The following is a 14,621-nucleotide window of genomic DNA, read 5'->3' on the forward strand; positions in this document are numbered from 1 at the left end:
TAGGAGGTATCCCAGAATGCCTGTTCACAACAAACCGGAAGACGGGCTCCCCGGAGCTGCTTATCTAAAAAACAAACACAGCTCCTGTTTGCTCGAGAAGAGGCAGGGGAATTGCTTTGGAATGTTCACAGCTGTTTGCTTGAGTAGAGAAGCCACAGAGCAGAGGGGGAGGGGCAGTCCGTGTTGGAGCTAGGAATGCATAATTTGCATTTAGTGAATAAGAGAGGGGTTGGGGAAGGGCTCGAAACTTTTAAAATGATTGCAGGTTGGTGATGTGTATGTTCCAGTCCTTAGAACTTGCAAGGCAGGGAGCTGACAGCTCCAAAAATCCATGCTCCCCCTCATCCCCCTCTTTTGAAAAGCATGTTGCAGCCACTTGAACGCTGGGATAGCTGCCCACAATGTAGCACTCCCAACAGTGCTGCAAATGCTGCAAATGTGGCCACACTGCAGCGCTGGTAGCTGTCAGTGTGGCCACACTGCAGCGTTGTCCCTACACAGCTGTACGAAGACAGCTGTAACTCCCAGCACTGCACACCTCCAAGTGTAGCTATACCCTGATTCAGACAAGTAGTATTTAAAAGACAACATGCCACATAAACATTAAGTGCCTGATTTTCCATATGAATGAAGGACAAACAGGCATCATGATTAAAAGTCACGGGAATATGTTCAGGAATGCTGGTTTTATAACAATTATAAACGTATACTAAAATACAACTATACATCACTTTGAAAAAGGGAAAATAGTATCACATTGTTTGTCCAGTATCTTTGACTCTGTGTTTTTCTGCTCATTTGATAATCAGGGGTACATTGAGGATGAAAGCCTGGGCCTCACTGAAATCAGTGGCAAAACTCCCATTGATTCTAATGGGATAAGGATTTTACCCAACCATTTCATTAGCTAATAAGTTTCTCTAAATTGCCCGGGTAACAGATAATAATTCACACTTTTATGTTTCCAGCAATATCAATTGAAATGTAAGACGTAGCACATAAATAGTATCTGCCATCTAAGAGTGTCAAAGCATTCAACTGCTTAAGTCTCAAAACAGAATGGGGAAGATGGTCTGATAATAATTATCACCATTTAACACATAGGGAAACTGAGGCACAAAGCGGCTATGACTTGTCCGAAGACACACAGTGAGTCAGCGTGGGACTAAAACCCAGGCACTCCTCCTTTCCAGTCATATGCTCTAACTACTCGATAACACTACAACTTTAGGCCATTTTTAATACAGATTGTGTCTTTTTCCAAATGGTGTGCAATCAACAAACATATGCAACATAACCTGGATATGTGGGGTCAGACTTTCAAGCAGGGCTTTAAAAAATTCCTATTTATGTGTTGGCAAGGTTTTGTAAGTAAGGGCTACTGTAGTTTTACATAAAACATACTCATCGTGTAGCAATTATTAGAACAGTTACTGGCCAACCAAATTATAAAGCAGATATAAAGTTTTCCTCAACAATTTAACAACTTTTCTTATGTGCATCATCTACATAAAGCAATTTGACAAACCAGTACACTGTATCTAATAAACAGGCTTTCAAGAAAGCTCACATAGTTCAAGTCTCCTTAGTAAGGTTTCTGACAAACATACACCTATCTAAAAAGAATTATTTATACCCCCTTGGCAGTTCAATAAAATACAACATTTTAAAAAGTACTAATGCAATTTCTTCTAACTCAAATGTATTTCTGAGTGTCAGCTACTGAGCTTGAGTTCAGCATACACAGAGCAAAATATTTTGAAATTTCTGAAAAACAAAAACAAATGGGAAAGTATTTTCACAAATCTTTTTCTCCTCATCAGCCAGCTGCAATATCAAAGCAAACACTAAAAAGGCAACAAAACAATTTTAGGTGGCTATTGATTAGGAAATCTAAAAGGGAGTTTAGTGGAGCAGAAGCAATCGGACGGATTGTATTTTCACAGAGCAGTGTGCATGGGAGGAGTCTGTAGCGTTCATGTGTGATTAGCTAGGGGAGAATCAATGGTGTGTAATGACATGTATAGTCTTCATCTGCAGAAAGATCTAAGGCCAAACTGATGTTTATATGAAAATGGAGAGAAATGTTTTTCCAGTAACCACAAATGTGTCCTTTATGGAGATTTGACAAGAAATTTGAGAATCAACCCATACTTCTAATAAGGGGAGCCACTGTGTGCCATTCTACTAAATGTGGTATCCAGATTTATCCGAAGAGGTATTCTATGAGCAAGAGCCTACTTCAGTACAAATTGTACATGTGTTTTCTTAGTGAGTCACAAGATCATGTGTTTTCAGCCAGTTTAGAAATTGACAGCATCAGGTTCCTGTCCTGCAAAAGGTTAGTAGATGCAAACTCTTATGCTGTGCAGAGATCCATTGACTGTATCTCTGAGCACCTGCCAAATATCAGTGGCACCGCTTAGGTGTACGAGTCCATCAGCTCTTTGCAAGATCAGGAAGAAAGGCTGTCCTATCCTGTTCTATAATCAAAGACTAAATCCGTACCAATCTGCAGGGCAAAGATTGTCTCCTACACTGACTCTGTACAGCAGGTCACTACTGCAAAACAAACAAAGTAATGCTATGAAAAGTTGCTAAAATGCACGAGGTCACATTGGACCTATTTAAGTAAAGTTTTCTGTACCCCTGGGCTGAACTGGCAGAGAAAATACAGGGGGGATTTTTCATTGGGGTACAATACTGAGTACTTTTGAAAATCTCACCCATAATGTCTATGCTGGTTGCAGTTCACTGAAAATTCATTCATCAAAAGCTAGAGATGGGCCAGAAGCTTTGCATCCAGGGCTTTGGTTCAGCATTATAAAAGAATAGTCAGCATTAATTTGGTTCCAGAGCCCCGATAAGATTCCAGAACCTCTTAAAGTTTGGGGTGTTGACTTATAAGATTTTATTATGGGTCCCCTTCTAGAGTATACATAGAAATGTATTTCTAGAGTGAGAACAGTGCTCGTTTATGGTGCTATGCAACCACAATGGTCTGGAGATATCAATACTATTGTAAGGTAACTTGAAAAATAAGTGATTCATGCAGAAATAAATTGGAAAGACACTTAAGTAGATTTCCATGGTTTCAGACTTTGTAATAAAGGCCTAGTTATTACTACTGTGCGACGAAGCTTCACCCAACCTCTTTTTTTCTAAGTGACATTCATTCCCTCAGAATGGGATGATGGTTAGCTTCTAAGATGTGGGGTCAGTTTAGCAGCACTGACACGTTGCGTTTTATAGAATCACTTTCAACCTTACCAAAAGGACAAATAAGACAACCCTACGAAGAAAATGTTCATAACAGAAAATCCAGGCTTCTGGACAGTGTTGCTCACTGATTTGCCACTGGCTTGGAAACTGCTGTTACTGTGTTTCCTAAAATCATTGAAATTCGGATTGTATTTCAGACAAGCTCTTTGTATCCACTTGCCTCTTAATGTGTTAACTTACTTCACCGTAAAGCTAAAGGGCCAAATTCAGCCTCCATAAAGCTCTCCATTGTGGGGGCATCATTGGATGTGCTCCTGATGGTGCTATTCAGCTGATTCACTGAATGATATTGCCAAAACAAGCACTTTGGCGTATACATCTTAGAATAAAAGATAATGGGCTTGGAGAGAGGAAGTGGAGCAAGAGTAGTAGAGCTTCAGAGATGAAGAAAATTAGATATAGGCCAGGAAGAAGTGATTTGATGTCAATAATCTAGTTGCTAAAGTGACAAGTTAAATTAAGAAGTCACATTAAAGAGAAGGATATTAGCCTATAAGCCATTCAGGCACAGTTTCTTTATGACTCCCTACCAAAATTAATAACAGAAGCAAGATTAAATCATCACTACTTACAGCTAAAACATTATGAAGTCAATTCTAACCAAATTCTCACTGGGACACTGTAGGGGAATTATATGACTTGATATTTTTCTTATTATTCTTATTTGTGATACTGAAAGGCCAAGGTTTATGTGCTGTTAAATGTTGATATGAAGGAATTTCAGAAGATATTGGTCCTAGCACTCTTATCAGCAAGCCTAGTTTGGAGACCTGTCAAACAGGTTATTTGAGAAGGCAGATACCTTTGAAAATAGATTTTTACTGTGCAAGGCACGATCTACTTTCCTGGGATCTATGCAATCCCATATATTGTGCTTTGTTTAGGTAGAATCTGTATGCTTAACAAGATGGCAAGAATGAAGGATTTGGGGGGAGAGGAGTTAGAACCTAAAAATATTCATATGTAGTAGTGTCTTTCATCCAGAAACGTCCCACACATTTCACAAAATAGCTATGTCACCACCAAAATGCGGCCACATCTGGGGCAAAAGATGGCAGCCAGGTGCATGAACAGAACACTGCATTTTGCTTTACAATCCTCAGGCAAGGGTAAGGACACCAGAGTGAACTCCTACAAAAAATGTCATGAGATTTGGGCATCTCATTCCTGTAGACTCTTTTGAAAATCCTAATCATAAAGGTTGGGGTGATACTCATAGCTGGTGTTTCTTGCTGAGTCAGTTGTCCAGAATTTGTGTTATGTTTTCTATTTTCTTTGTTGATGTGGGGTGCTCTCAGTGATAAAGACCCTTCTTTATACAAGCTATTCATCTTCTAGTGACTACCTTAAAGATAATTTCCCTTTGCAGTTACTTAGCTAGTACCGTATTATGGTACTGTGAAGTAACTTTAGGAAGACTGGAGTCAATACTCTTTCCAGTGTAACTTACAGGCCATTTTCTCATCTAATTAAAGAAAATGGACTAAGACATTGTGTTTTTTTGAGTGGATTTTTAAGTAGATAGATGTACATGGCAATGCTACATGCCATTTTCTAGGCATATAATTATCATTGGAGATGGAATCTGAAGGTTTGATTCTGGCCAACACCTTTTACAGCTTGGAAATCCAAACTAAATCCAAATTCAGCAGATTGTATCTATCTTTGCAATGGACTGAACCGAAACTCTAGCTAGTACTAGAAGCACTGAGTAAGGTTCAGAGCTGTCATATAGTAACACGAATGCCATTTGTTTGTTAAAATTCAAAATCAGATAATGAACAGGGGCTGATAGTGTGCCTCAGGTCTGGTGCAATAACTCAACAGCTGACAGAGAGGAGACCACACCCATTTGCTGGGGTCTCATACTAGCAAAGTGCTGAATAATGAAAACTGCAAATCCTGAGTGATTACCATTTTTATCATTCATTGTAGGAACTCACTGGTCCTTTATCTCAGATCAGGAGATCTCTTTCTTTCTTATTTTATACTACAGGAAGAAAATATTCTTTGTCTTCAGTCTTTTCAAAAAGGGGACAGTCTCTGCCATTGCTCAGAAAATATTCAATAGGTTGGGCCAGGGGTGAACAACCCCCCTCAAAGCCAGGAGGCTTCTCTCCATTGACGTCAATGGGATTTGAAATGGGTTTATTCCCTCTAAAATAGACTTTCATAAAAAACTGTAAGTTAAGCAACAACAATCCAACTGCAAGCACATTTGTCCACTGGAATTTCCTTGTCCCTATATCTGTAATGAGACCTGGAGGCAGAGGTACAGAATAAAACATATTTATCTTATTAGTTGAAATCATACAGTCCAAGTGGCACAACCTGTCCTGATGGCCTGTGCCCTACAGTCACACAGGGACTGGAAGCTGAGACAAGCAGATCTGATCTCATTTTCTTATTATATAATCTGTGGTTATATAATGTAAATAGGCTATTAAGAATACAAAAGGGCTTTTTAATAAGCACGGTATAAAATGTTACTCTAATATTTAAAGCTCTTCGAATAAACTGTTGTGTTTGGGGTAATATTATTGTATGGGAAAACAGAAGTAAGACTCAGGATCTCCACTTATTTTTAAATGGGGTTTTATGCATTTCTCATAGTTAAAGTCTTTCCTTGATGACTTTTGAGATGTTTACAATGCAAGAAAGCTGAGTGGAGAGCTCGTATTTTGAAATGATATTTGTTTATATATCCCAGACCTATCAGAAAATAGTAAACAAAAGAAAACCTTATTTTAAGCAATTTGTATGTCCTGAATGAACCTAATTTGTATGTAATGTACACTATATTTACCTAAAATAATTTAGCTCAGTAGCTGGCACTTTTACATTATAATGTAAAATAGATTTCAAGCACTTTTATAATGAGAAATAAATATGAAAATTGTTACCATAGATTTGACAAAACTCAATATCCAAAATGTAAATCACAAAAGGCCAGAATAATTTAATATATTATTGCTACTACTTTCCCTAGTCATTCACACAACTGGCTTAAAATAATGATGCAGCTCTGTGAAGCGATCTTTATCCAAATATTTATATCACTTGACACAAAATATGTATCTGAATTAATATAGGGATATATAAGGATACAATACCCAAGACCCAGCATGCCGAAATGCTGGCATTCAGAGTCTTTTCCCCCTTTCTAGAATTCGAATAGGTTTCCATTCGAAATAGAACTTAAAAGCAAATAGATATTAAAACATAAAAAAAATGACACCTTAGAATTCAAGTGACTTGTGCAACATTATTTTGTGCTGTCTACTTCTTCTTTTTCTCCTACTATAATTAAAACTCACCCTGCTCCTCCACATAAATAATAGCAACAAATCAAGTTCAGTCCAATATAGGCCTTCCACTCTTAGACTTGGTTTTATATTACATGAGATCCTTGTCTGTTCAAAAAGTGCATCTTTTTTGGTGATCTTTTCTTCCGTGTCGGGTGATGTGAACGTCAAAGTATTCAACACAAGCTTGAGGTCTGATTATAGCCTCTGAATACTTCTTAAACATAAAAACAGACTTTTTTTTTTAAGATAGCTTTCATGGATTTAGAAAAGAGACACCACTGGGAATAGTGTTACTTGAGCCATGGTCCGGTACATCATGGCACCTCTCCATAACATAGCTAAGAATATCAGACAGGACTTTTATTTATAGAAACTTGATGCCACTTCCAGAAAAATACATAACAGATAAAACAATATTTCCTGAATGTCCTGAATGTTTAAAAGATTCCAATTATTTTCTCCTCAACAATATGGTGGGTCCTTTCAAAAATTAATTTTACCTGGCCTGGTTTCTATGAACCATAAATGACACCAGTGAATATTTGGAATCATGTTGTTTTCCCTTGTGGCATACTGCTCAGCTGTGTGGAGACTCTACCACTTCTGTTTACTCACAAGCCAATTTGCTGTCAAAGCTGGAGAGGGCAATAGCAAAGGCTTGTAGTGCACACATTGGGTAGTTGTAGTCCATGGTGAATACATCTTCAGCCACACGGCCAAACTGCATCACTATGTAGTCAGCTGTAATAAAAGTCATAAAAGTGTTAGTTTTAACTACAGCCCTATTAAATAAATGCATGTTCGATATCAATCCACTGCCCCCCAAACCCTACAATAGATGGATTGAATGCTATAACATGTACTCAGACAAGTAGTCCTGATGACTTCAATGGGACTATTCATATGAGGACACTTTGAATGAGGACAAATTGCAGGAATAAAGGCCTTATGTGTGTTTTCTTCTAACATTTCAGCCAGGTAACCAACGGGTTTAAAAAAAAAAAAAGTCAGGCTGCTATTCCCTTGTGTTCATAAGCATGAAATTCACCTCCATGTAGAAGGTCAGCACAAGACCTATGCATAGATCTTGGGTTGATGCTCCGCACAGGGGATAATTTCACTCATACCAGACAGGATCCAATTCCACTCCCATTGACTTCAATAGAAGCAAGGCCAGGCAGGCAGACAAAAAGGACTGGGAGCAAGAGTGTGAGAGGGGATGAGCAGGGGTGTAACTGTGCTGTCTTTGTACACACTTGACCTAGAAACACTGCAAAGGTAATTGTGCAGTGTGAATTTCAGTGTCACTTAGAAGCTCTCAGAGGCTGGCACTGCTAATTCCCATGCATGATCTTCACAATGTTGATCTTACCAAGCCTTCAGCACCCTCACTATCCTAGACAAGACACTGGTCTGATACATCTGCATCTTCCTTGAGTCATCTACACTTGTGAGTTATGAGAGTGCATAATGGGGCAGATCCTGGCCCCACTCACCAAGTGCACCCAGAGGACATAGAGGGGCCAGAAAGCCACAAATGGTTGGAGCAGAATTTCCCCAGCAAAGGACTAATGCAGGCCCTTATGTAAAGGAGTGTGCTGGGGCAGGCCGGGGAATAGCACAGTGCTGACTGCTACAGGGAATTCTGGGTTGCTGCCCAGCCATAGGTAGCCGGGAGGAGGCTGCTGTAAATTAGCATAGCCTGCAATGCTGCTCAGTTTACACTGGGGCTGGGGGCCCTAACTGGCCTCTGCAGCAGCCTAGAATCCAGAGAGTAGAAAGGTGCCATCAAGCAATTTTTACCCCTATAGGTAGCACAGCAAAAATCTGTCCCAGTAGGTGTAAAACACGATCTGATCTGAATTGTCAGGATAGAATCAGTGTTATAGCGTGTACAAAACAAGCTGTTGTTGTTTCTAATCAGTTTAGCTCGGTGATCTACACTTACGATCATTATCGTGAATAATTTGGAAGTTTTTCACAGAGGCCTGTGTGACTCGACCATGGAAATTTAAAACATAGGACTGGGTGTCATCATTCCAGACCGGAGTTTTGTTATGTAGCTCAATGACGCTCTCCGTATTTTTGTTCTGCCATCTTGCAAGAAGCGTTTCATGTTCCTGCATACATCACACACACAAACTTCAGGTTAGCACTCTCTGAGGGGAAAGAGGGTTAACAACTTCAACCTTACCTCCTTAATGTCACCCTTAACTTCCAGTATCACAGTACAAATAAAAACAAAACAAAGGAATGTAAAGTATTTTAATTGGAATTGGGCATCCAAATCCCATAGGCATCTTTGAAAATCCTAGTCCATAGCTAATCTCTGAAATGTATTATTATTTATTATTTGTAACATGGTAGTGCCTAGGAGCCCCAGCCACAGACCAGGACTCAATTGTGCTAGGTGCTGTATAAACAGAACAAATCTCTAACATCCAACCCTTCAGAAGTAGAAACATTACCAATCTAGGAGAAAGAGGACATTCTTAAGTAATTTTAATTGTTGAGACACATTGTAACTTACATTACGTGGTCGGATAGAAACTCTTTCATGGTCCATATTCATTCCTGGTATGACCACACTCATTTTGCGAGGTCCTTTAAATCCCAAGACATTTGTTTCCTAAAAATTTTTTAGAAAAAGTATTTGTAATGCTTCTTATTTTTAATCTTGGAAGTTAACTTCTTTAGCACAGAGTATAAAGCAGTGTCATCAGCCCATTATGAGTCCACTCAAAAACCGTCTGAATTGCCTGCATTCATCAGCACTGTCAACCTCTCTGTCTTAACAGTTCTGACAACAGGAAAAATGGAAATATAATAGTCTGCCATAAAGCCCTCTGTGACAAAGCTTCTAGGACAGGCTGCCAACTACATTAATGCAGATAAAAAATCATTAATTGTTGGAAACATGTGAAATAACCGAATGCCTGGGTACCACTAGTTATCACAATAAATTGTGGTTATGATTTCATAACTGCTAAATGTGCACACACATTTTAATGAAGAGAGAAAAAAAAGAAACCCAGCTTCCTTTCATTCTACAGCCAGTACAAAAGCAAAAGAAGAAGAGCTGCCAATGTTAGCATCTGTTAGTATTGGTTTGATTTGTACAGTCTTCAAATATGGTAGGCTTGGAGATGAGAATGAAACAAACATGGTATCATGAAGGCAGGTTTTCTTAGTTACAGAGGCAGAGGCGGTAGAGAAAAAAAACACTGGTGCCAAGGAATGTCCATGCAAAATATTAAATGTAACTTTGCTCTCTATTTACTCAGGTTTTTACCGTGCCCACTGCCATGGTAACCGAGTCTCTCTCAAAAGGTAAGTGCCAAAATCAAAATAGACCCATAGTCTGATTTCTGTTTTCAGTCCCTACTTGTCGTAAGAGCTATTATCCTCCCCCACCCTGTTCTATCTTCAAGGGGCGATAAACTGCAAAGGTGGGTTCTCAAATCACTCCATGGGGGCCTATCTCTGTGCCCACTGAAGTCAGTGACAAGCTTTACCATCAGTTCAGCTACCCCAGGAAGACACCAGAACTTGGGCAAGAGCCTCATCTACACTAGGGCACGTGCAGCTCAACCTGTAGAATTTTCAAAAGTGACTCCTGAATTTGCATGCCTCATTTTTGGGTACTCAACTGGAAATGCCTAGAAAGGGTGTGATTTTTCGTACAGTTTTGAGGATGAAAAAAAACCAGAGCCCTTTATGATGTCTCAAGTTGGGCACCCAAAAATTAAGGCACCCCACCTCTATAGTCACTTTTGAAAATGTAGGCCTAAAATTCCTGCATGCAGATGAAGCCTTTGTCATACTCCAAATTTCTGAAATCACCCAGTTATTTCAACAAACATTCCTTACCATTCTACCAGTCCTGCAAAATCCCATTGGGTACAGAAGAGACAGATGGATTTTTATGTCTCCAGGACAGTAATTGAAAGCTTTCTGCCTATTTTACAAAATGCTTCTGTCAAGGTCTTTGACAGAGTAAAAAAAGGTCATCATTTCAGCTGGGAATTTCTATTTGATGCCTGTAGAATAGTGAGACCCAAACTAATAGATTTGCCAACAGCATTCACAAGCCAAAGAGAGCTTAGATAACACAGCAAGAGCCAACTTCTGTGAAGAAACTCGTGCCTAGGCTTATCTTCCACTAATTATTGACAATACTCGTTTTCTATTCAGCATCTTGAGCATTTCTTTTCAAGCTGGAGTTGTGTTATATGCAATCCACTGAGACATCAGTGTGGCTGGAGACTGTGAAACCTGGAGACTGTGAAAGCTGGAGTTAAACACTAATGGCGTATAACATTACTCGCAACAAGAATACATTATTCCCCTGAAACTTCAGTAACATTCATCAGACTTTCTAGTAAAAACTAAAATTAATGCTTTTGCCAAATGAAAAGGGAACTGAAGGGAGGAAAGTACTGATTTCACACTGTAAATTATACCATTGATGAGTAAATCACTAAAAGGCTTTATGAAAGTGTATATCAATGGATGTAATCATTTTGCCAACATCAAGCTGCAACATTAAAATTCAGTTCTGCATAAACATGGAATACATAAATAAAGCAAGTAGAGAAGGAAAAGGAGCTTAAATTAACAGCAGAACTTCCCAACATATCATCATCCAAATAAAGTCAATTTTCCAGATCTCCTCCATCTTTCTCTTCCACTCAATAATTTTGTTATAAATGCATTTTTATTCCAGGACTGTGACTAGTGCTATTTGGGGAAAATAGACCAAAATCTGATCTGACCCCACTGTAATTCCATTTACTGTAATACAATCTTGATCTACACTGGTGCAAAGGAGCTCAGAAATAGGATCTGTGGACCAGATCCTCTGCTCCTGTAAATGACAATAGCTCAATTGACTTTATTGAAGCTATAGTGAGTTAAATCAGTTGAAGAGCTGCTCCTGTGTGTTGAGGTGATGGATCATCTGCCATTTACCTGACCATTGTGTTGTTCCTGGGAATAGTATAATGGTGATTCATATATTTAATCAATGGAGCGTAGGCTTTTCCATACTCTGTCTTTTAAAATACAGTGTAAATTTAGGCTATGATGTGTTTTGTTACAATAATAGTTATAAAATCCTCGTTTCATACACCCCAACTGCTCGCATGCAAATAGCTCTATAGGGAATGCAAAAATTGGATCGATGATATCCACTGTCTTTCCTTGGTTTCATTCCCTTCCTATCTGAACTACATATTCATACCAGTGCCTTTTTGTACAGTTGAATCACAAACAAGCAAGGCCAAAACTCTCACTACATCAAAACACGCTAAGATATACTATCTACCTCACTGTGCAAGTGATTTAGAGCCTGAGCAACATCCACTGAAGTCAGTGGGAGTTTTTCCATTAACTACAATGGAAACTGGATCAGATATTTTTTATTATTTGAGCACCCAACTTATTGAGGCTGGAGCAAACTGAATTGTGTGCTATTGAGAACTTAACGTGGTAAGTGTTGAGCCTGGTAAACAGTTTTGCTGCTAAGCATACAGCCAGACCTCTGCATCTCACTAAAATCTTATTTCAGATACATTTACAAAAGCACAGCTATTCTGAAATTGGCCTTTAGGTGCTGCTGAAGATTTATTAATCAACTATTCTGCTGTCACAATAAAATTCTCTGTGGTGAGAGTACAATTACTTTGCCCTTGCACTTACATCAGCCATAGTACTTGGAGCATAACACACAGGGGAGCTCCACAGTTAGGGATTTCAGAGCATTCATCTTACAATTAACAATAAAGTTATTGCCAGTGTTTCATTTTGTTTGGAAAATTGAGGCATGCTGGTTGGATTCAGTAGGCTGGTTGATGCTGGCACAGCTTTCTCCAAAGGGGGACTGGATCAATATGAACTAAGAGGGAGTTGGGTTTCACATCTGACATCAGATGTTTGTTACAGTGGGTAGTTTTTGCTTAAGGGAAACCCAAGGCTGGAATTAAAAAGGTCACATTAGGATAAAGTTGTTTTGAATACAATCTCTGTGTGGTACTTTACTACACTGCATTTGTGCTGCAATCAGTACAAACAACCTTTATTTTAACAGGCAGTGTCATTAATCAAATCAAATCAAATCAAATCCAGATCTTCTTTTGTGCTGTGGTCAGGGCGCATTTGCAAATCTAATAATTTTCTTCTGAAATATTAAAAAAATCAGTGGAACAAGTAATAGTCTTAACTATGTAATTTTTTTTATATATACTTGTAAGTTTTAAACACACTGATCTAGTAATAGGCATAGAAGCAAACTCATTAATCTGTTTTATCCAAACTCACCAAACAGTGAGTATGATTCTGATCTCACTTGCATTAGTTTTATGCATGTCGTCGCTAACTTCATTGACTACGGTGGGGTTTTTACCTGCAATGTCCAAATATGTGGTGATTCCATGCAAATGATACAGTGCTTCAATTTGCATATTTTATAACTATAGGTATAGCTATATATCACTTTATTTGCATATTTCTCTTTTTTAATACATATAAAAAGTTGTTTTTATTTGTTTACTTCTACTCCCAGCTAGCAGCAGCAGATCAGTTACTCTGCTACAGGGAATGCCACACTACAAAAGTCAGTAAAAACAATTCACTAGACATGTATGTGCCTCTATATCATAGTGAAACTGAAGTCTAAACATAAAGTGAAGTCAAATGCTTGATTTTATGATTTTAAAGGTATTGTTTGCTGAAAATCGGACGGGGTGGACGTGAAGTGCCCAGACACCAGAGTGAAGGGGTGGGTTAATGGGTGGGGGAAATGTGTTGTGTCATCTGGACTAAGACAGAACCAATCCCACACCCCAACAAAAAAAGCATGTTAATGTTGGTAATATCATTGACCCTATTGCCTGGAGTCATGCCCATGAAAGTGGAGGGACCCCTCATTTTGGTTTTCATGTGCTGACAATCCTCCAGGTAAGGTCAGTCAGTGCACCACCCATCACTCCAGACAGACTGTTTCTTACAGCCCGAGACCCACCCTCTCAAGTTGGGGGAAGGATGGTGTGGCTAGCTGGTCCACATCATACTGGAGCCAGGAAGAGGCTGGATGCTCCTGGTTCCTTCAGGGGGAGACAAGCACTCTCTCCTTCTCTCTGAGGGACCATTTCAGATCTACCTGCCCAGCTCCCCGTGAACTCTATGGATCATAGATGCCATCTCCAGGGTGCCATTGCTGCTGATCATGTTTTACTGGTAGTAATTTTGCCCCCACAGCTACAGTTCCCATAAGATGCGTACAGGAGTGTAAAGCATTCTATCCCCATACTGCCAGAGCTCTGAGGTCTTCTGCATGGAGATGAGGGGCCTGTCAGATGGCAATCTCACAGGAGACGAGGCATACATGTGGATACATTTCTTACCTCTACTTCCTGTTAAGTTTCCTTGTCTTCTTGAGATACAATCTGAAACTGGGAGCTTGAGTTGTTCAGGGAGCGAATTCTGACTTATACCAGTGTAAGTGAGAAGAGAACCAGGTCCAATGTTTTGAAAATTGACTCCCACTCCTTACAGGCTTTGCCTGCGAGCAGTACTTACATAGCAAATAGCAGCTAGCTCCTGACGCAGGTTACTTGCTTCTAGGCTTGATGTTGTTTTCATTGGATTTACTCCATTGTCATATACTGTAAACTTAGTCCCCATAAGATTTGATCTATCAAAAAACAGGAAGACAAATTACTTTTGTCGACAATACAGCCTGAATTATCTAGCCCCTTATCATATGAGAGCCTCAAGTGGTAAAAAACCTATAATATTCTATTAACTGTAAATAAAGTGGTCATCTGAAATCCTAAATATACATGCACCTCTGGGAGGCAGGATATTACAAGATGCATGTTATAGTTACTGTCCCTATGATTGCACTGTGCTGGGAGAATTCTTGTAATCTACCAAGATCAAGAGGCAATAAATCAGATATAAGAGAAGCGATACAGTTCTAGTTAATCTACAGTGCCATTTTCAATGCAGATCATATATAAAAAAAGTTAA

At 39.1% G+C, this 14,621-nt stretch overlaps 1 protein-coding gene across 5 annotated transcripts in view; it reads right to left on the reverse strand.

Annotated features, from left to right (window-relative positions):
- Positions 1-497: 497 nt before the first annotated feature.
- TUB (TUB bipartite transcription factor) overlaps positions 498-14,621 on the reverse strand; it is a 296,542-nt gene continuing 282,418 nt past the window's right edge. For all 5 annotated transcript variants that reach the window (XM_030560445.1, XM_030560442.1, XM_030560444.1 and 2 more), the window contains 4 exons: positions 14,169-14,283; positions 9,121-9,219; positions 8,539-8,710; positions 498-7,331 (listed from right to left, as the gene is read on the reverse strand). In XM_030560445.1, the coding sequence (XP_030416305.1) occupies positions 7,198-7,331; positions 8,539-8,710; positions 9,121-9,219; positions 14,169-14,283 (520 nt within the window). In that variant the 3' untranslated portion in view covers positions 498-7,197. The remainder of the gene's footprint in view (positions 7,332-8,538; positions 8,711-9,120; positions 9,220-14,168; positions 14,284-14,621) is intronic.

This window comes from Gopherus evgoodei, chromosome 4 (assembly GCF_007399415.2).
Source record: "Gopherus evgoodei ecotype Sinaloan lineage chromosome 4, rGopEvg1_v1.p, whole genome shotgun sequence".
NCBI classification, from domain to species: domain Eukaryota; kingdom Metazoa; phylum Chordata; order Testudines; family Testudinidae; genus Gopherus; species Gopherus evgoodei.